The 22075-nt window shown below is 37.1% G+C and overlaps 1 protein-coding gene across 1 annotated transcript; it reads left to right on the forward strand.

The window, feature by feature from the left end:
- The first annotated feature begins 317 nt into the window (after nucleotides 1-317).
- On the forward strand, nucleotides 318-15034 carry nptx2a (neuronal pentraxin 2a). The gene is made up of 6 exons (XM_016533774.1): nucleotides 318-390; nucleotides 452-922; nucleotides 3223-3439; nucleotides 5639-5883; nucleotides 10652-10831; nucleotides 14327-15034. The coding sequence occupies exons 2-6, from the start codon at nucleotides 497-499 to the stop codon at nucleotides 14552-14554; spliced, it is 1296 nt and encodes a 431-aa protein (XP_016389260.1). The 5' UTR covers nucleotides 318-390; nucleotides 452-496; the 3' UTR covers nucleotides 14555-15034.
- The last annotated feature ends 7041 nt before the right edge of the window (nucleotides 15035-22075 follow it).

Consider the following 22075-nt stretch of genomic DNA (forward strand, 5'->3'; position numbering starts at 1 on the left):
GTCTCTATATTAATCCGGTAAAGCGCCGCTGTCCGTTCAGCACCACCGACTGTGTGTGAAGAGACTTAAAGCGCTGACAGTCGGCGTGTAACGCCAGAAACCGCTCTGGAAATCGCTCTTCGTTTGGACAGCTACTTGTTTGTGAGTGATTCTGTTAACCTGACAGGTAGTTAAATGCGTGTGACGCGTCTGTGAGAAGGACTCCAACAGTTTGTTTAACATATTCACTGACTGTGCGAAGAGAGCGGCACTCGGTTTGTACTGGGAAAAGCTTTGGATTTCCAGGCTAACTACAGCTAATCTGTGTTGTTTCGGTTTTGTGCTTGTTTTGAGTGATTTTTATTAGCGCGACGTCCTGGAGCTTTAGGCATTTTATTTAAATAACAAACTCAAATGTTTTTTTGAAGATCTTATTTTATTGTGGAACCTACGCTAAACGTCTTTTTAGTCTAACTAACTTGAATTTACTCCAGTTTTTAAGAGACAAACGGTCGTAATGAGAGCTCTTTTTGTGGCACTGCTGCTTTTATACGCGTCGGGGAGCGGGAAAGTGGCTGGCGCGAAGGGAAACCGCTTCGTGTGCACCGCCGTGCCAGCGGGCACCGACCTCAGTTGCCCGGTGGAACCGACCAACCGGGTCCAAAGCACAAGTCCGCAGGAGGAAGAGCTGCGGAATACTATCATTCAGCTTCGAGAGACCATCCTGCAGCAGAAGGAAACTATCGTCAGTCAGCAGGGCACCATCAAAGAGCTCAACTCCAAACTCGCGCGCTGCGAGGCGGACGCCAAGTCGCGGGGCAGCGCGCGCAGGAAGGATTATAGTAAAAACACGATGGGCGATCTGCCGCGTGACCCCACCGAGACTGTGGAGCAGCTGGGCAAGACCATGCAGAGCCTCAAAGACCGTCTGGAGAACCTGGAGGTGAGAGTTTATGCTGATGAGTGATCATGGGCACCTAAGAGCCATCTGTGATGCTTTTAAGGAAAATAGAGCTCTAATGATCTGTGAAAATTGGTCTTGCTTATTAGTGACGCTTGATTTACGCCTGTCAAAACAAGGTCATATGAGCCATGTTACGTGGAGGGAGGGAGGGACTTTTTCTATTTGAATTCACGATTTGAATGAAATATTAATAATGAGCTTTGATATTGTAGATGGGAAGTAGTGAGCAGATACAGACTTAGCAATTATTTAAAAGATATACTGAGAGTGCAAAGAACTTTGCTCGTCACTTTTAAAATAAAGATTCTTAATTGGCATCGATGGTTCCATTAAGAACATCTAACATCCACGGAACCACTAAAAGTTATTTATAGTGAAAATGATAAAGTTAGTTATTAAAATGTCCTTCAAGCTGCGAAAAAAAGCGGTTCTTTTAAGAACTGTAAACTGAACGGTTCTTTGGGGAGCCCAAAATGGTTCTTATGGCATCGATGCACAAACCCCATTTTGGAACCAAGAGTGTTTTAGTTGAAATTGCAATCAGTGACCACTGCGTTTTTCAATGACAATGCGGATAGCTGCACACAAAATACAAAAAGAGCAAATTATACATTCACAGAATTGCTGAAACTAAATGCACCAATTGACAAGGCTGTTGGAAGATTTTGGTGCATTGCTCAATTGACATATCACTTCTTGTTAATAGCCAAGTGGATATGGAATATTACCGATATGAACTACTTGAATTCATACAGGGTCACTGGATCAAAATGAATACTAATTTTCACTCTGGTGGGGTTAAATTAGTTTATTTCATTTAACTCTACATGTAATAAACTAATTTAACAAAAAATGGACCCACATGGTGTCTTCAACTACTATGTACAATTATTGTGTACATAAATGTTTTTACAGTGTGCTTATATTTAAAAATGCCTTCTTGTAACTACATCTCTAATTAATTCCTGTAATTACAACTACAGTATAATTTGGTAACACTTTATTTAAGGTGTCCTCGTTACACATTTTACATGTACTTACAATAACAATTAATTATGCATAATTATTGCAAGTAACCCTAAGCCAAACCCTAATCCTAACCATATAGTAAGTACATGTAGTTAATTAATATTACTCAGTACTTAAATGTATAATTACACTGTAACAAGGACACCTTAAAATTAAGTGTAACCTATAATATCACTGTTGACCCTTGTTCTTAACCCACCCTTAAAGCATACTAATAAACCTGTTCCTAACATTACATTCTTCACACCTCAATAGTCACAAGTGTTTTGTAGTACAGCACTGAATACAATACGTACATTGTATCTACAACATAAAGAGATATTTCTATTTGATTTAACCCATAAATTTTTTTTTTTTGTGCTCTGATGTCTTTAGCATTTGAGTCACATACCGTTCCAAACACCATGATGTAAATGAATTCCATACACTCTGTAAAGTGTTTTTTTCGCTTCTGTCCTGCAGCATCAGTGGAATAGTGAGCAAATCTGAGAAGACAATTATTGGCAGTATTGAGCATAACAACATTCCGTGTCAAATTAACCACATTTTGGAAACTTCCCCAGCTCAAATGTTTGATTTTGTTAATGTTTTTGGTAACACTTTATTTTAAGGTGTCCTTGTTACACGTTACATGTACTTACTATTATAATAACAATTAATTATGCATAATTATTGCAAGTAACCCTAAGCCAAACCCTAATCCTAACCATATAGTAAGTACATGTAGTTAATTAATATTACTCAGTACTTAAATGTATAATTACACTGTAACAAGGACACCTTAAAATTAAGTGTAACCTATAATATCACTGTTGACCCTTGTTCTTAACCCACCCTTAAAGCATACTAATAAACCTGTTCCTAACATTACATTCTTCACACCTCAATAGTCACAAGTGTTTTGTAGTACAGCACTGAATACAATACGTACATTGTATCTACAACATAAAGAGATATTTCTATTTGATTTAACCCATAAATTTTTTTTTTTATTTGGTATAAATTAATGTAATTAAGTTGATTCGGTGATTTTAAATTATATTTTTGACTTGAATAAACATTTAAATGTTACATGCATCTAAATATAATTTAATATTAAATATAATTTGATGGAAGTACATAGTAGTGGGACCCCCTTAAAGCGTTCAACATTAATTCAGCATCTCACAAATCCCCAGCAGTTCATTATGAACAATTTCTGGCTGTAACAGCATGAGGCAGATTAATATTTGGTGTCTTTTGTCCTGCAGCAGCAGCTGCGTGCCAACACATCAGGTGGGATGTTTCCCAATGAGCTGAGAGACCTGCTGAAGCACCGTCTGACTGACCTGGAGAGCCAGCTGCTGACCAGAGTGACCGAACTTGAGGAGGAAAAGAGCCAGCTGTATAACGAGACGACCGCTCACCGACAGCGCACCGAGAACACCCTCAACTCACTGCTGGAGAGGATCACCGAGCTGGAGAAAAGTACGGCTGCTATCAGACATGAATTATTCAGTCAGTCATGTCAAATGAGATAGAATCCATTATTTTCTCTTACTGATGTGGTGCCCTACCAGTTCAAAACATCTCTTTTCACCTGCTGTCCCCAGTATGGGATAGGTAGACTAGTCAAAGCCCTTTCTCACTCAATGTAAGCGCCATACACTTTGAACTCCACATGAAACCATTGCAGAAAGCGCCACCGAAGGGCAACGAGCTGGTAAAAAAAGCAAGCATGAGATATACACATATTCACAGCGAAAATATGTATTTGAGCTTAAAAGAGAAAAAAAAGTCCTGCCGATTGTTTTGATATATCACAAAACAAAAGCAGTCCTTGAGGGGAAAGCATACTAAACAAACATCGCATGACAGCAAACAAGGTATGAGAAAGTATTGGGGGAAAAAAACAATAAAACAAACATAAATAACTAAATAATTCAATAAATATCGTTCAACACTTTGAAGTCAGAAAGGGTCTTGAAAGACATCTTTGTTCTCACCAAGGATGCATTTACTTGATTAAAAATACAGTAATATTGTGAAATATTGTTTCATTTTAAAATAACTGTTTTCTGTTTTTATTCCTGTGATGTAAAGCTGAATTTTCAGCATCATTACTCCAGTCTATCATAGTTTTGTGGAAACCGCAATACTTTTTATAAAAAGCATTCATGTGAAATAGATTTTTTCTAACATTATAAATGTCTTTACTGTCCTACCTGATCTCATGAAGAAAACGTACTGTACCTGTGGCAACTTTTTCACAAGACGTGAAAAATGTACGAATAATTGTATATCACTGCAGTTTCCAACAGAAATTAACGCTACAGGTGGTAAAACAGCGAGCATTTGTGATCGTTTTTGTGCACAGTTATGATTACACCTCCATATGTTTAACTTTACGTCTGAAACAAGCTTTCTCGGTAGCTCAGCCGTCACAGAATTGGACTTAGACTGCAGAATCCTTGGGTACGAACCCGTCAAAAACCTCATGATGAAAGAGCTGAAAGATAAGAGATCGAAAAACAAGCTAAAACGGCATGCTCGCGATTGCATTTTTACATCACATTCGCTTTTGTTCATATTATCTGGTAGGTTTAGGTGTAGTACAGATGGTATGTTATTTTAAAATGTCACAGAGCATTAGACTTATAGCGCCACTCAACGGACATTTCACTTCAGAACTGCGGTGACACTTACAAAAGCAACGTCACATAAAATGTACCATATGTACATTCATCTGTTCCGGAGAAAAAAACGAATACTCTTTTAGCGCCACTCAGTGGACATTTCACATCAAATATGTCACGAAACGTACATGGCGCTACGTATTTCGCATCTTGCGAAAAAGTTCCCACAGGTACGTTTTTGTCATGAGATCAGGTTGTTACTGTCACTTTTACTTAATTCTAATGCTTCCTTAATGAATCAAAGTATTGTTTTTTAATCTTACTGACCCCAAAATTTTGAATGGTAATATAAACTAATAAACATGGGTAAATTTCAACTAAGGTGTAAAGTTATGGGGAGCAGTCCAGGCAAAGGCAGCATTGCATCCATCATGCAGATTGCTTGTAAATCATTGGCTGCACTTTGAAAGGTCACTGTTGAAACTTTAAACGCTTGACCAGCGCTCAACACAGCATCAGGGGAAACCTTTAGCTAACGCTTCACTGCATAAACTTCATTGCATTGGGCCAATTTTATGTTGAAAGATGAAACAAAGGTTTACAGATTAACAGATTTAGTTTTGTGTGAGAATGTCTGCATGTAAATGAACTTGCTATTTACAATCATTTGTTTGCCTTTACTGCTCCTTTTGTCCTTTTTGGATATGGGATTTATGCAGGTCCCATCTGTTAGAACTGGATGGCCATATTGTCCTGTTGTATTCAGAATTCAGATCAGTGTTAGCACAAATCGAGCCACTTTTGCAAAGCGACTGATTAACGCCAAAGCATCATCAGCAGCTACATCATTATTTCACCTTACATAGCCCCCCAGCATGTCATTTCATATTAGAACAATTACATGAGCCTGCGTTGATCGCTCATTTCATTCATTGAGCCTGAAAGCCTTACTCAGATTCAATTTGCCGAAATCAAATTAACACAATCTCAGGTCAGCAGTTTGCATCTTCCTGTCCTTCAATGCAAACCTCTCCCTCGATTCTCTTCGCAGGTAACAGTGCATTCAAATCTCCAGAGGACTTTAAGGTGTCTCTGCCTCTGCGCACCAACTACCTGTATGGCCGCATCAAGAAGAGCTTGCCAGAGATGTATGCCTTCACCGTGTGTATGTGGCTCAAGTCCAGTGCCAGTCCTGGAATCGGAACCCCGTTCTCTTACGGCGTCCCGGGACAAGCCAATGAGATTGTGCTGATAGAGTGGGGAAACAGCCCCATGGAGCTGCTCGTCAATGATAAGGTGAGCCTTTATGAGATACAGCAAAGCTATTCCTGTTTTTATTCATTGTGTTTCTTTGGAACAATGTTAGATTTCCCTAGTATTGAATGTATAACAATCTCATTAAATGAATAATTGTTTTGTTGGCAATGAAAACAAACTTGGCATTATATCATAGGTGCTTTAGTCTTAAAAATAACACTTGTCTAAATGTGATTCATAGAAAAATATGGTAGTTCATTTTAAATAGTCCCCAAAGATTTCTCAAATAAAAGGTTTTCACAGCCTGATTTTTATTTTAATAGAAATTACATGAAGGGGCTTGAAGGTCAAATACTAATTAAACTGCCATGTGTTGTGAGATTTCATCTAAAACTATTTTAAACTGCATGTATTGTATCAAATGTATAATTGTTGTGTAGTTTTCTTGAACTTATGTTAATTGAGAGGCTACACTGAATATTTGTACTTTTAAAAATTCATTTGTCACAGCTCAGGGCAACTACTATGCTCACACACACACATACACTATTTGTCATACATGCAACACAAAATTTCAAACAAGTTTTACCATGCATAGCTCAGAGACATATATAAAATTGGAAAATTGCTCATTACAAGGATTAAAGGATTAGTTAACTTCCAGAATGCAAATTTCCTGATAATTTACTCACCCCCTTGTCATCCAAGATGTTCAAGTCTTTCTTTCTTCAGTCGAAAAGAAATTAAGGTTTTTGAGGATAACATTCCAGGATTTCTCTCCATATAGTGGACTTCAATGGGACCAACGGGTTGAAGGTCCAAATTGCAGTTTCAGTGCAGCTTCAAAGGGCTCTACACGATCCCAGCCGAGGAATAAGGGTCTTATCTAGCGAAACGATCAGTCATTTTCTAAAAAAATAAAATCAAGTATGTATTTTTTAACCACAAATGCCCGTCTTTCACTAGCTCTGTGATGCATATCCATGACTTCACGCATTATGTAATCATGTTGGAAAGGTCACGCGTGGTTAGTACTTAGTCTGGACACTCCGGTTCAAAAAGGTAGGGTAGGGCAAAAAACTCCATATCATTTTCTCCTCCAACTTCAAAATTGTCTGTCTCATTGTTTTACCTTTTTTTGTAAAGGGCGTTTGACTTAGGCTAGTCTTTGCACATTCGCTTTGTAAACAATGGGTCGGTACAGAACCGATGGTCACCTACATCACGTGTGACCTTTCCAACATGACTATGTAATGTGTGAAGTCGAACTAGTGCAAGATGAGCATTTGTGGTTAAAAAGTATATACAGTTGTGCTCATAAGTTTACACATGCATTTTAACAAAATAAGAGAGCTCATGAAAATTGCATGTTATTTTTTATTTAGTGCTGTCCTGAATAAGCTATTTCACATAACAGATGTTTATATAGACTCCACAAGAAAAAAATAACTGAATTTATAAAAATGACCTCGTTCAAAAGTTTACATACCCTTGAATCTTAATACTTTGTGTCGTTTCCTGGATGATCCACGACTCTTTTTCTGTTTTGTGATAGTTGTTCATGAGTCCTGCGTTGGTCCTGAGCAGTTCAACTGCCTGCTGTTATTCAGAAAAATCCCCCAGCTCCTGCACATTCTTTGGTTTTCCAGCATCTTCTGCATATTTGAACCTTTTCCAAAAGTGACTGTATGATTTTGAGATCCATCTTTTCACACTGAGGACAACTGAGGGACTCATATGCAACTATTACAAAAGGTTCAAATGCTCACCGATGCTCCAGAAGGAAACATGATGTTTTAAGGGCCGGTGGTGAAAACTTTTTGAATTTGAAGATCAGGGTAAATGTACCTTATTTTATCTTCTGAGAAACATGTAACTGTCGTCTGTAGCCTCTGAAGGGCAGTACTAAATGAAAAAATATGATATTTAGGCAAAATAGGAAAAATGTACACATCTCCATTCTGTTCAAAAGTTTTCACCCCCCTCCCTCAGCTCTTAATGCATGGTTTTTCCTTCTGGAGCATCAGTGAGCGTCTACCAGAGGCCAGAATGTAATAAAGACTGGTAAGGCAGGCTTTTTTTTTTTTTTACTTAGGCCAGTAAACAACCGCTCAGAACACTGTAGTGCTTTTTGCACCAACACCCAAAATGCTGGCGGGGAAAGAGTTAATTGTAAAAATTAATATTTGTAGATTTTTACAGGATACTCCACTAGTTTTGAATACCCAGTTGATCCATTCATCAAAAATATTTGAAATACCATATAAAGATAAATCATGCAAAAAAAAAGTACCTAAAAAGTTTGCCATACTATTATTGGAAGACATTTTTAAAATGCATGAGGACCTTTGAAATTGGATTTTTGCAATTGGATTGTTTTGTACAACTTCAACAAACCCATTTCTTAAAGGTATTGCATGTTGACTATGCATGTTGGCTGCAGAGAGACACACAAACGATTTTCAAAGTTAGTTGATTAGCTTTCAGAGGCTATTGTTGCACAAGACCCTCGATGATTTCAAAGTTTAGTATTAAAGCACACATAAATGAATTAAATATGTCCTTCGTGGTTCTAAATCAAGAATATGAAACTGAGCTGCTTTTCTTTGGGGAAAATTAGCTTCCAATATCTCATCCGTAAATGAGGTTAGCATGTCTCAGTAACCATAGATGCTGTATCTCTGGATCATTGTGGAGGAGATTGCGCCATCACTGGTTTTTGTTGAGTGTAACCTGAGGGTCTTGAGAGAGCGAGATATTGGAAAAGAACGAATGAGCTCTGCTGCCCTGCTAATTCCCCTGATACCTCACTCAGGAAGTGTCAGTTTGGTATCTTGCTAATTGAGAGAGGCATCTTGCCCGGCAGCCCTGCACAACATGCATTATACATGTACAGTGTGTGCGTGTACTCATGTGTGTGTGTGTGTGAGTGTGTACGTCAAGCTGGAAAGAACAAGAAAGTGACGAGGATCGAGAGAGAAGCTGCCATGCTGAATGTGATTACCTGTCGAGTGTGTCTTCAGTGCTTTTTCCCACTCCAGTGAATGCATCACACCTCAGTGCTTCGTTACTTCTGTCTGAATGTTGTGTTTTCATACTTTCTTAACTTAAGTGCATTAAAGGCCTAGTCTCAAGGTGCAGTAGCTGTCAAACTCACTGTGCGTCTAGCTTGGAGATTAACTATATAAACTATTTTAAAGTATGTGGGGCGTCAAATACAACTTTATAGAGGGCAGTTTATGTTATGATGATTCATCCAGACACTTTATAGCCTCCCTTAAGCTGCGCACTAGACATTGAGCATGCAACATTTCTACAGACATTGCAACGGTCATAATATGACGTCAAACATAACACAATTGACAATGTAAAAATATGCAGTCTACTCTACTTTACTGCAACGCTGTAATCCAAACCCTAAGAGGTCACACGATGACGTGTGAAGACGATGTAAAATGAACTTGAAGGTCAGAGTTCCCTGAACTTAAACTTTGGAACGCAGCAAAATTCGCATAAGCTTGTGTTTCCTATCTCCCCCATTTGCATCTGTATGAATAGAAGTCAATGGAACAAAGTGCACTCAGGAATAGTTCAACCTAAAATGAAAATTTCCTGAAAATTGACTAAATTTGAGGAAATTTAGCATTTCATCAGTTGCTCACCAATGGATCCTCTACAGTGAATGGCTGCCGTAAATAACATCACAATAATCCACAAGTAATCCACACCACTCCAGTCCATCAATTACCATTTTGTGAAGTGAAAAACTGTGTGTTTGTAAGAAACAAATCCATCATTAAGACGTTTTAACTTCAGACCATTGCTTCTGGCCAAAATATGAGTCCATAATCCATAATATTGCTTTCTCCAGTGAAAAAGTAATCTCCTCTGAATCAGGAGAGAAATATGCACAGATCAGTCACCATGTACAAGCAAAAACTGTCCAAAACAGTATGAAAAACAAACATGTTGAGGGATTTTGATGTGAGAGGACAACAGGGGATTTTTTTTTTTTTTTTACTGGAGGAAGCTTTATTATGGATTATGGACTCATATTTTGGCCAGAAGCGGTCTATTTCCTGTTTTCAGTAGTCTGTGTCTGAAGTGCAGCTTACACAGAAGTCATTTCCAAACCAAGCAGCTTTCTGTTGGTCAACATGACAAATACAAGTGACTAACATTGCAAAATCTGTGTGAGGAAATTTTTCATCCTTGCATAAAATTCCAAATCATATGGATTACGATTGAAATAACTGTAATTCGCCATGCAGTTAAAAACTGCTGAAAAACAGTTTCTTTCACTTATTTTAACAATCTGAACAAACCCACTCTCTTGAGTGTTAAATTTGGTGCGTAACACCCTGTTGTGCTACGGACATGAATGTCACCTCAAATTGTGCAGCTTGTTGAGCAGAGGTGTGATATTATAGTTCTAAGCAATCAGACTCATAGACTTGCATGTAAGGAAGAACTTGAGTCATATCTAGGGATCGAGGCTGGACACTTTTGACAAGGCCAACCACCCGGAACAGCCTTAGCAACCACATAACAGCTCAAAACACCTTAGCATTGTGACAGCGACTAGCACACTTACACTTTTTCTTCAGCAAATCTAGTTATATTCTTTGATGGGAAGTGAGTTAGAGTGAGGCATTTCAGGATTATGTCTGTAGGGACACAATGGAGGAAACCGGCATACATCTACTGAATAATTACTGTGAAAGCAGTTACTTCTTCTTAAATATGCACTTTTTACCATCAGTTTCCACAGTAATAACCCCCTACGGTTTGGACCTTTCTGTCACAGGTAGCTCAGCTTCCTCTCTCCGTGAGTGACGGCCGTTGGCATCACATCTGCATCACCTGGACAACCAGAGACGGCTTCTGGGAGGCCTATCAGGATGGAGAGAGACTAGGGACTGGAGAGAACTTGGCCCCCTGGCACCCAATTAAACCTGGAGGAGTCATTATCCTGGGCCAAGAACAGGTGAGTGCATGAGGGTGAGAGAGAACGTAAAAGAGCTGATCCCTCACGAGGAAGACATGCAACGATAATAATAAGTCTTCACACGCGATGATGAGAAGACGTCACCTCTCAGCAGCACTGAGGGCTCAGGGACTTCTTGAGAGAAATGTTACATGTGACACAGATAGCAAGCACACAAAATCCACATGTGACACATAATCTGCTGGTCACCTACACTGAGCTACTTTGATCATTGAGTGCATTCACACGGCTTAACAGTGCATAAAAAAGCACAATCTGTGACCTCAATTGCAAGAAGTGATAGAATAATAGCTGTTAGCTGGGTCAAATCCAGTCACATTTGTTTACATAAACCTTTATAAAATACAGATTGTTTCAAAGCAGCTACACATTAATAAGCAGGAAAATATAACAGGGTGACTGTTGTGTAATTCATCAGTTATTAAAAAAAATTATATTTCAGCTGTAAAGCAGCTCTACAGAAGATAATAGTGTCATTATTCAGTTCAGTGTTGATTCATTTCAGTTCAATAAGTGTCGATGTTGCAGAGTTAGTTCAAATGCTGTTCTCATCTGATAGTGTCAGTGCAGTTAAAGCAATAATCCTGCTGAATATTAATTGTCTTTTAAACCCCTGGCCCATTCCTGTTGTGCAGTAAAATTGGAACTCTTTTCAAAATGAATATGCTTGTGTTGTAAGCTACATATTTATTTAAAATACTCTTTAAAATAAAGGTTCCAAAAGGTGTTTTTTCATAGTGATGCCATTGAAGAACCATTTTGGGTTCCCCAAAGAACCTTACAATAAACGGTTCTTAAAAAAACACTTTTCTTAGTGTGAAGAACATTCTAATAATCTTAAAGAACTTTTTTTCCACGGGGCGTCGGCGTCGACGCTTGAAGTAGGGTGTTTCTGAAGCTTGGTGCTGACGCGACCGTCATAGTGACAACAGTCACATTAGTTTTCTGGTGTTGTATGAACGCGATTGGCTAGCGTCTGCACCAGGGTATTTGCATAAGGCGATCTGATTGGCTGACGCCTGCGTTGGCGCTTGAAAAGTTTAAACGTTTTCAACTTCTGCCTCGAGCAACGGACCCATCGCGACGCGATGGACCCACAATTCATTTCGGCAACGCTTGACGTCACTCCATTCAAAGTAAACGAGTGGCGTTGACGCCGACGCCCCGTGTGAATGGGCCGTTAAGAACCTTTTGTGCAATGGAAAAGTTCCATGGATGTTGAAGCTTCTTCATGGAACCATCAGTGCCAACAAAGAACCTTAATTTAACTGCATTGCTCTGAAGGATTGACAGTTGTCTTATATTCAAAGTTCATTTTGATGTTTGATATGCTGATATTATCATACACATTCTGCCATTTTATTAAACAAATGGATTGTTTTAGAACTAATAACGACCAAACATCACAGAATTCATCAACTTCATTAGTAATGCTTTTACTGCTTTTGGCAGTGCATACAGGGTATGAATTTTAATCAGTTCCCTAAGGATTGAACCTACGTCCTTGTCATTACTATTCTCATACTCTACTAGTTAAGCTACAAACTCTAAAAAATGCAGTTATTTTGTATATTTTTTATTCTCTGCCAACAAAAATAGACCTACTATGGCCAAAGCATAAGGTGTAGAGTGCCGCCAATAAACGCACAGACTGAAAACCTGTAATAAACACTGAAATTTAGAAAAAAAGGAAAAAGCTATGTAAATCAACAAGATCTTACTGTCTGCATTTAAAGTATTTTTAATCAGCATTCTGACTGTTTCAGTTCCAGGTCACTACTCAACTGGTTTTAACGCAAGAAAAAAAAAACCTGCGTTCTTTATTTCAGGCAGTTTCAAAATCCTCTCTTTTCTCTGCTTCAGTTAGTTTTCTTATATTTAACAAACATATTCCTCAAAAACGGATAATCAAAGTGGTCTCGACACTCAAAGAACCGTTTGAACTTGCATGATATGCGTGATCTCATTCATGCCTCATTCCCAACCCAGCACCAATGGGCTACTGATTATGAATGAGTATCAAGCCAAACTGGGTCATATCAACTTGGCTTCCTTACGCAGCAGGCTAAACCCATGGATTTGGCTGATGTTGGGTTGACTGGCATTAAAGGAATATCAGATGTCTGTAGAATCACACCTAATGTGTTTTTATTCAGCCTGCTAGCTACAAAGTATGTAGACAGATTAACTAACTTCAGGTCTCAACAGAATTTCCCATGCAGAGGATTTTAGTGTAGTCTCCTGTGAGCTTCCATCAGTTAGCATTAGAAGGTTACATACTGTAGCAGACAGCAAGGCGGCTCATTAGAGTTTGGATCAGAGCAGAGTCCCAGTTTGCTGAGTTTTTAAAAACACTGATAGTCAAAGATTTTGGAAATGTGTAAAGCTACATACTGTATTTTCAAAATCAGCTGGTAATACAGTTTGTACGTTGCCTGAACAATTAGTTGATTAATAAATCTTTCCTGAAAGTGAAATTAGGAGGATCTTGGTTTCTAATGGTTCAACACAGGACTATGATCAAATTTAAAACGCAGCCCTTGTGACAGGACACTCAAAAACACAATGGCTTCTGCCTGAATGTGTATGACTTTAGATGCAGTGCTCTAAATCAGTGCTCTAAAGATATGAAAGCAATGAAATAAAACGAATGGGTAGCACTTTATTTTACAGTCCTGTTCCACATAATATGTACTTAGGTTACACTTTATTTTAAGGTGTGCTTGTTACACGTTACATGTACTTACTATTATAATAACAATAAATTATGCGTAATTGCATGCAAGTAACTCTAAGCCAAACCCTAATCCTAACCCTAACCATACAGTAAGTACATGTAGTTAATTAATATTCTACAGTTACAATTACAATCTATAATATTCTGTTAATAACTCAGTACTTAAATGTGTAATTACACTTTAACAAGGACACCTTAACATAAAGTGTAACCCGTATTTATTATACTGATGGCAATAACTAGGTACTTACACTGAACCTACCCCTAAACCTAAACTTAACCCATGTAGTTATTACCCAGTACTTTCTTAGGTAAGTAAATTGTAAATAAACATACTGTAAAATAAAGTCCATCCAAAAACTGACATATAAAATGTTTCACAGATAGAGGACAGTATGTCTGTTAGCACTACTATTCAAAAGTTTGGGGCTACAAGATTTTTTTTTTTAAGATATTGGTATTTTTATGCAACTAGGATGCATTACATTGATCAAAAGTGGATACTTATAATGTTAAAAAATATATCTATTTCAAGTAAAAGCTGTTCTGAAGTGTCACTGAAGTGACTCTGAAGACTGGAGCAATGATGCTGAAAACTCAGCTTTGCATCACAGGAATAAATTTCATTTTAAAATATATTCAAATAGAAAACAGTTAATTAAAATTGTAATGATACTTCATAATATTACTGTTTTTACTGTATCCCTAGTTTAGTGACGTGTGCTGTTATTCCACAGGACATCGTAGGTGGAAGATTTGATGCCACTCAAGCCTTCGTAGGAGAGTTAAGCCACTTCAACATGTGGGACAGAGTCCTGCGTCCTATAGACATCTCTGCTATGGCCAACTGCTCAGCCTACATGCCTGGCAACGTGGTGCCGTGGGTCGATGCCAACGTGGAGGTATTTGGCGGTGCCACAAAAGCAGCACTGGAGATTTGTGAAGACCGTCTCTTCGATTCCTAAGGACACGTCTGTCAATTTGGAAGCATTCTCGTTGAAGAGGTAACCCACGTCCCAATACTGCTCTGGGAACTTACAAAGATGGTTCAAAAGAAACACACGTTAAGAAAGGATTATTTCGTCCTCGATTCTGCTTTATGTTTGTTGAGACTTTGCTGTCAGCCTGACCAATAACTAAAATGACTGTGATTAATTAGAAAAAGAAAAAAATCAGTCTGCACATTCAAGGTGAAAATAGAGTATTTGTGGCTCTGGCTGAAGCGAAACTTTCTTGTTGATATTATATGTGCTTTTCTCTGTGTCGCGTCCTTCAAAAACTTCTTCTCTCCACAAACTCATGGGTATTTTAAGAACTGCAGTAAAAGATGGATTTTTTGCCATTTACGCTTTGAGCTTTTGTCATGTTGTGTATAGGCTGATGCCCTTCAAACCCCTGAAAAACTTCAACTGCATAGTTTCAACATAAGCTTTATTAAAACTTAATGAATGGGTGGAGAGGCATTCAGACAGAAGTGTCTTTATGTCTGTGTCGGTGATCCAGAGATTAGTGGAGGGAACATTCGCTTTTTAAAAATCTTCTTTAATATCGCCATCCCTCAGCAGCTGCCGTCTCCAGCAGATCTGACATCCAGAAACCTTAAAGTAGCAAAGCCGCCAAGGACTGACCTGCGGCTCTCTGAAGCTCCCAGGAGAAGGTCTGGCTGCAGTGGTTCACCTCGTCAAGTTTGATTTCATTCAGTTTGTGAATCCCAAATAGTGGTGTCTTTGAAACGTTTATGAAGGATTTTGACATGAACAGATCATGGCGTTATGAGATTAACTGTGAGAACTCGACCGGGAATGTGTGCTATACTTTTTTAATAATATTTCATTGAAAAAAAAAATTATAATAAAAATGTTCGTTGAGATGAAACTGAAATACTGATAGGCACTAATGAGGTTGACAGCGTTTGCACTTGTTTGAGCGCAACGTCAGGAAGTTTGTTTTATCTGACAGTTTGATGCTACAAATGGGTGAATCTCACGAAACCAGTCAAGGTCATATTTCCCTCCAAAATCAAAAGGAAAAATATATTTTGCATAAGAAAATGAAGCCTATTTTTAATCCCATTTTTGCATTGTAACATTATTTTAATTCAAATTAAGCGCATTTCCCATAGATTCTCATTAGCGTAATGCAAAATATATATATTTTTTATTGTGAAGTGTTTATGGTAGTCCTGGTAGTATGTGTAGTACTGCCTTCATTGCTTTTTTACGTAAATATAATTTTACTGTAATTTTCTTGAAATAAAAACAGTATTACAGTCATTACAATAATGAGAATCAACTCTGAGAACTCCAAAAAAAATAACAGAAAATGGGAAATGTGCTTATTATCATAAAAATAATGTCACAAAACAACAACAAAAAAGGAGTAATGGCCCTAAAGAACAGACCTGGAGATGTTTTCGTGAGATTCACTTGTGTGCTTTCTGATTTTATTTGTGCTTGATCTATTTAGACGACTTCAAACCATACATTTGTGTTGAAGTAGAGCAGTGCAATATATATATGGGGCACTTTATGTAAATGTGGTCCTCGGCATCGTTTCTGTGTTTTCACGTCTAAATGCACCGCTGGGCCTGTCGCTCTCACTCCGTCTCGCTGTGTTACATGGATGTTTTCATTTCATCTTTCAACTTGTTGTGCACAAAGGCCAGATCAAAGTCTGTGAAATTCACTGTGGTGCAGCGTTCTTACACAATAGACACTAATAATGCATTAGTGTGTTCCCCTTGTCGACACGTGTTTGTATTTGGGCTACAAGAGCTCTACCCCTCTGCACTGGAATGAGATAAAACTCTTTTGAATACTCAGTTTCTTTCATTTGAATGTAATCTACTGCTATTTTGTGTCATAAATGTACCTAGAGGAACAAAAATCTCGTATGTAAATGCATTTTGATCTGTTATGCTGCCTTCGGGTCCTGTTGAAATCATCATATGTTAAACTACAATGTCGTACTAGCAACCAATGGGAACCTCTGAATTTGGGAATTCAAGAATCATGGTGGAAGCTATGCGTCCATGTTATTCTGACCAAATCATAGTTATGAATATACATTTTGGATTTGAAGGCAGCATTAGGGCAGAATGTTTACTTGTTTATAATCTGACCTGATTTTGTTCAGAATGTAACATTTTTGTCCAAAATGAATGGCCTTTTCTGAGCACCGACTGTGCTTTCTGGGTTTTTCAAGGATTCAACCCCTAATGTAAGACCACGGCGTGAACTGGCAAGAGCGAGGAAAATAATAGACCAAAAAATGCAAAATCTCTCTTTCCTCGTATACAGAGCAACCTGGGGATGTTGTTCAGCATGAAGGAATGGTTGAATGTCTTTCTTCACCCAATAAATGATTCTGAAAACCACACATCAGAGTTCTGGCTCGGGGAATATTTGAATCTTTTACAGTTGCTACACAGTTCACTTTCTTCGTTAGGGTAAACAGGATTTCTGTTTATCTGCAGTGTGCTCTCTATCAGCTTCTTTTAATACTTTTTGAAATAGCCTACAATATTAAAAGCATATTAAACCTCCAAAAAAAATCACATGTCTGGCATTATTAGTTACAATTTTTGACACAATTTACACTACTTTTCAAAAGTTTAGGGTTGGGTAGATTTTTTGTTTGAGATTTTTGTTGAAAGAAATCTTTTATACTCAACAATACTCCATTTGTTTGATTAAAAATGCATAAAAAAATGCACAATTTAAAAAACTGTGATATATTTTAAAATGTAATTTATTCCTATGAGGGCAAACGCTGAATTTTCAGCATCATTACTCCAGTCTTCAGTGTCGCATGATCCTTCAGAAATCAGTCTAATATGAGGATATGATAAGAAACTTTTCTTAGAACTATCAGTTCTAAGTTCTCTTAATATGTTTTTATTAATATAAAAATATTTTTAAAATAATAATATTTAACCCGTGATCCTTTTTATTTTAACTGAATGTTCAAAAGACAGATTTTTGTAACACTATAAATGTCTTTTCTGACACTTTTAAATAGATTTAATGCATGCTTGCTGAATAAAAGTATTCTTTTAAAGAAAATTGTCACTGACCTCAAACATTTGAAAGGGAGTGTGTGTTAATCCCCTTTTTTATAAACCAGCGTTATCTGAATATGATTATAAAAGGGTACTTGCTTAAAAAAAATCAACTGTTTAATCCTCAAACCAAATAAGTGCCTGCGAATATAGAACACTTTCTGTGGATTAGCCAGAAATGGACAAATCTTCTAATGAATCATTGGTCTCATAATTTCCATAAGTAAATAAAAATGTGTTTGTTTCAGAAATGGAACAAAGAATCCATCTCTACATGATTGGTCCTAACCTGTCAGTCTGAGCTCATAATTAATTGTCTACTCGTTTTATTACCATCATGAGTTGGGGTTGAAACTAGGGCGATATGGTTGAACAAATGGACACATTAATGCAATATTCCATTCAATTCATTATAACAGAAATATCAATGTCTATTCAAAGCTGTAGATGCTGCCCTGCTGCTGGTTTCTTTTTCCCCTATTGTCTTTCCTCTGCAATGGGACTTGTGAAGTCTGGCACAGTCCATTTATCTTTAGAAATAAATGTTAAAAACCAGATAAACCTTCTTATAACTTTCCAGGTTTTTGTCCTGAAGTCACGTGCCACTGCCATGTCTCTTTGACATTTGGCACAACTGTAGCTGTTGTGGATAAAACCTCATATGATAGGTTGTGGGTTCAAACCCTTTCTATGTTGCACCTCTGATGTCTTCGAACTCTTCTCTAGTGAATGAGTGCACTGTAAAAAAACAAATTCTGTAGTTTTTACAAAATAATTTTGGCAGCTGTGGTTGCCAGAATAATTTTGTAAAAAATACAGAAAAACTGTAAACACATTTACGGCCAAAAACTGTCAATTTTACAGTATACGCAACTTACAAAGTCTGACAAAGTGAAATATAACTGGATTGACCTGTAATGAAATTGTCTTGTGTGCGTGTTTCTATTCTGGACATGTCTAGACTCTGCTTGTTATCTGACGCAGCACTTCTCAGATCACACAGAAGATGGGTTTTCTGGGAAGTTGTGTGGATTTTCTTCTCATAATGGAAGTGAGATGCTGTGCTGTTTTGTTGGCGTCCACAGAAGCCTTGAATAGACATAAATGGCCGTTTTTTCCGGTCCTCTGTTTTAGATCAAGTTGCTTCCAACAGCTGCAAAATCCTCATCCTGGCAAGACGCCAGGTGGAAATGAAAAAAATCTGCGGATTATGAGCAGAGCAATGTAGGTCGTGCTTTTCCGGGGCTCTCTGTTTTAATTTGCACTCTCGGGGTTGTCACTGGCATTAATTCACGGGTTTCCTTTTCCCAAGCCGTCACATTGTAATTGCTTTAGTGCTTTAACTATGGCAGAATTACACATACAATAAAAAAAACAAATGACAGGAGGAAGATACTGATGAAGCATTGTGAGTATCTGACAGCGCTATTGTTGGGTTCGGCTGCAGCCGCCCCATAGGAAAAAAGCATCACAAATGAGATGCTTTATATTATCTCAGTTTTTCTCCCATAAAAGATGTTAAATTGAGAAGCAATTATTAATGCTTGCGTCTCATTAATCTCAGAAATTTCTCCTGAGTAAACAACCCCATTAATCACACACTACTGAGAAGTGTCTCCTTTAGTGCTTCAGAAGAGATCTTGAGAGTTTCTCAAACTGCAAACACTGGCCAGGGAATTAAAGAAGCAACATTAGGTTTATACTGATTGAAAGTGCTTCATTGTATGGAATATGCACTTGTAGTGTACTTCAAATCTTAAAAGTATTTTTTAAACTGTATCTTTTAAACTGTATACATATAATACAATATTAATGAAATGAAAGGCCACATTAAGTGCACATAAAGAGATTTTTTTAATTACTTGATTTAATATTATATTTAAAGTTGATGTATTTTAATTGTAATCACAGATATATTTAAATACATGACACAAGTTTCAATATAACTGACATTAACGTACACTGAAAAATGGTGTAGAAACAGTTTTCACTCTTTTGAATTTTGGTAAATTTAATACTTAATTACAAAGAAACAAGTAAAATTGAATTAAACTGGAAATGTTGTAAAAAGACTGTAAAAGTATTTTCTTGCTAAACTTACTCCAATATTTTATTTTGTTTGTTTTCATTTTATAACTTCAAAAATATTATTTTTTTTACAGTGTATATTTTGGTTTACCATAAGTCCAACTTAAGTATCCAAAAAGCACTCTAAAGTTTATCTAATTGCATTTAAAGGGATAGTTCACCCAAAAATGAAAAATTAGCTCATGATTTACTCACCCTCGAGGCATCCTATATGACTTTCTTCTATCAGACGAATACAATTGGAGTTATATAAAAAAATGTCCTGGCAGTGAATGGGTGTTAAGATTTTGAAGCCCAAAAAAGTGCATCCATCCATCATAAAGTATACTCCACACAGCTCTGGGGGGTTAATAAAGATCTACTTAAGCGAATAAATGCGTTTGTGTAAGAAAATATCCATATTTAAAACTTTATAAACTGTAATCTCTAGCTTCCACTAACTGTCGTGTTCACGAGAGAGTGGCATTCCAGCGGATATTCTTTTAAAGTGTATATTGTTTCCGTATGCAAAAGTCTATTTCTTTTTCACAAGGGTCTATTAAATATATACTTCACAGGGAAAAAAAAAACTCTTTTCCATCTTCTATTAACCTAAATCACAAAGCACACGGCATATTTGGTATAATGCTAAATAAAATATGATATGCACACTATACATTGGGCACATATGGTGAGGTTAAAAATGTGAAACTACAGTCTTATTTCAAATGCTGTAAAAATCATGGCCACGGTTTTAATTATAATTTCCCTTCATTATGCATTCCCTACGCGGGACTTTACAGCATGGAGAAGGAGCACAAGTTCTCGCTGTTGCCTAGAGGTTGTGTTGAAGCTGAGAGTGGCCGAGTATGAACTAGTAATTAGCACGCACAGTTCTGTATCCATTTGGAAAAGGGCAAATTTGACAGTGGGTGGGGGCAAATTAAAATGCCACAGTTTCGGTTCCGCCCTCAGACAAAGATCTGTGAGTGAAAACCTGGCCAGCTAACATGTGTTTCTCTGTAATTACAGTCAGAGAGAATGTGGAGCAGGAGGATGACCTCTTCCAGGCACACAGAGTCTCCGCTCAACAATCCTGTTCCATGAAAACCTACTCACAAAAGCCCTTTCAGCTCAACAACTCTCATTAAATTATGAAACATGAATATCATATCCTCCCTTCTTCACAGCCCACAAAGCGCTCTTGCTCATCCATTCTTCGGTAACCAGCGTCTCCAAAAATGTAATCTTTGCTTTTTTTATTTTCCTTCCTTACATAATTTATGTTTTTGAAGTTTGTTGCTTACCCTAGGTGTTCTGTTCAAAACAGCTTGTGTGGTTACTATTCTGTTTCATGTTCAATTCACCCTCAGAACATCAAGTTAACCCAATTTAGATTCAGTTCAGGTATATAACAGTTCTGGTCTCACAAACACACGACTAGGTCCATTTTAATGGCAGATTCAAGACCAAACAGTGCAAATGAACATGTAAAAAATGGAAATGAAGCCTATTTTAGCACCACGATATTTTCATGATAATTAAGCTCAGATCCCCCTAAATTCCCATTACAGTACTGCATCCAGATGTTTTATTTCTATTTTATTGTGTAATGTAATTGGCACGAGGTAATTATCATTAGATTCTCATTTTAAAACAATAGTATTTAGTTGGGTTTATTATTTTGATTAGGTTAAAAAAAGAACTAAAAAATACAGCTAACTAACACAATAAAACACAGTAATAGCGTTTATAATTTTGTTCAGTATAAATGAAATGGGTAAGAAACAGGTAAGATTTCTGCAAAAAAAAAGACAGTTTGACTATTTGCATCTAAACTATTTTATTTAAATAATCATATTTTCAAAATGCATTTATTCAAATGCCTAGAATCAGCATAAATCTGTTTATTGTGAAAATGAAATTAAATGTATTCAGTTAAAAAGTATGAACATGGTTAAAATATGGCTATTAAACAAGCAATATTCAGGTAAAATGTATGAGATTGAAACCTAGTTATTGTGCATTTAAAACAGACTCAGTTTATTAATACTTTTACAGAAATAATACCTGTGTCTTACCGGTTTCATTTATGCATGCCTGACAGATATGTATCAGATTAATTTGTTCATGCTAAAACTGTAATCCAAATAGATGGATTTATCATATGCAATTCAAATACATAAACCGTATGCCTGAATATTTCTTGAGTGTGAAATAAATGCAAACATAGTGTATGAATACCTTTTTAAATAATTTTTTTTTTCACATTACAGTCATGAGAATGATATTTTCATGCATCACAGTAATGAAAATATAGGTATTGCCATGGAAATGAAGTAAAACATGCTCAACCATA

This window comes from Sinocyclocheilus rhinocerous, unplaced genomic scaffold (assembly GCF_001515625.1).
Source record: "Sinocyclocheilus rhinocerous isolate Xijiao unplaced genomic scaffold, SAMN03320098_v1.1 scaffold275, whole genome shotgun sequence".
In the NCBI taxonomy this organism is placed as follows: domain Eukaryota; kingdom Metazoa; phylum Chordata; class Actinopteri; order Cypriniformes; family Cyprinidae; genus Sinocyclocheilus; species Sinocyclocheilus rhinocerous.

Bases quoted from the DNA above. Each gene is read 5' to 3' on its own strand.
- nptx2a (XM_016533774.1), top strand. From the start codon at position 497: ATGAGAGCTCTTTTTGTGGCACTGCTGCTTTTATACGCGTCGGGGAGC. The intron at 923-3,222 runs GTGAGAGTTTAT...TTTGTCCTGCAG, and splicing joins ACCGTCTGGAGAACCTGGAG to CAGCAGCTGCGTGCCAACAC. The intron at 3,440-5,638 runs GTACGGCTGCTA...TTCTCTTCGCAG, and splicing joins GATCACCGAGCTGGAGAAAA to GTAACAGTGCATTCAAATCT.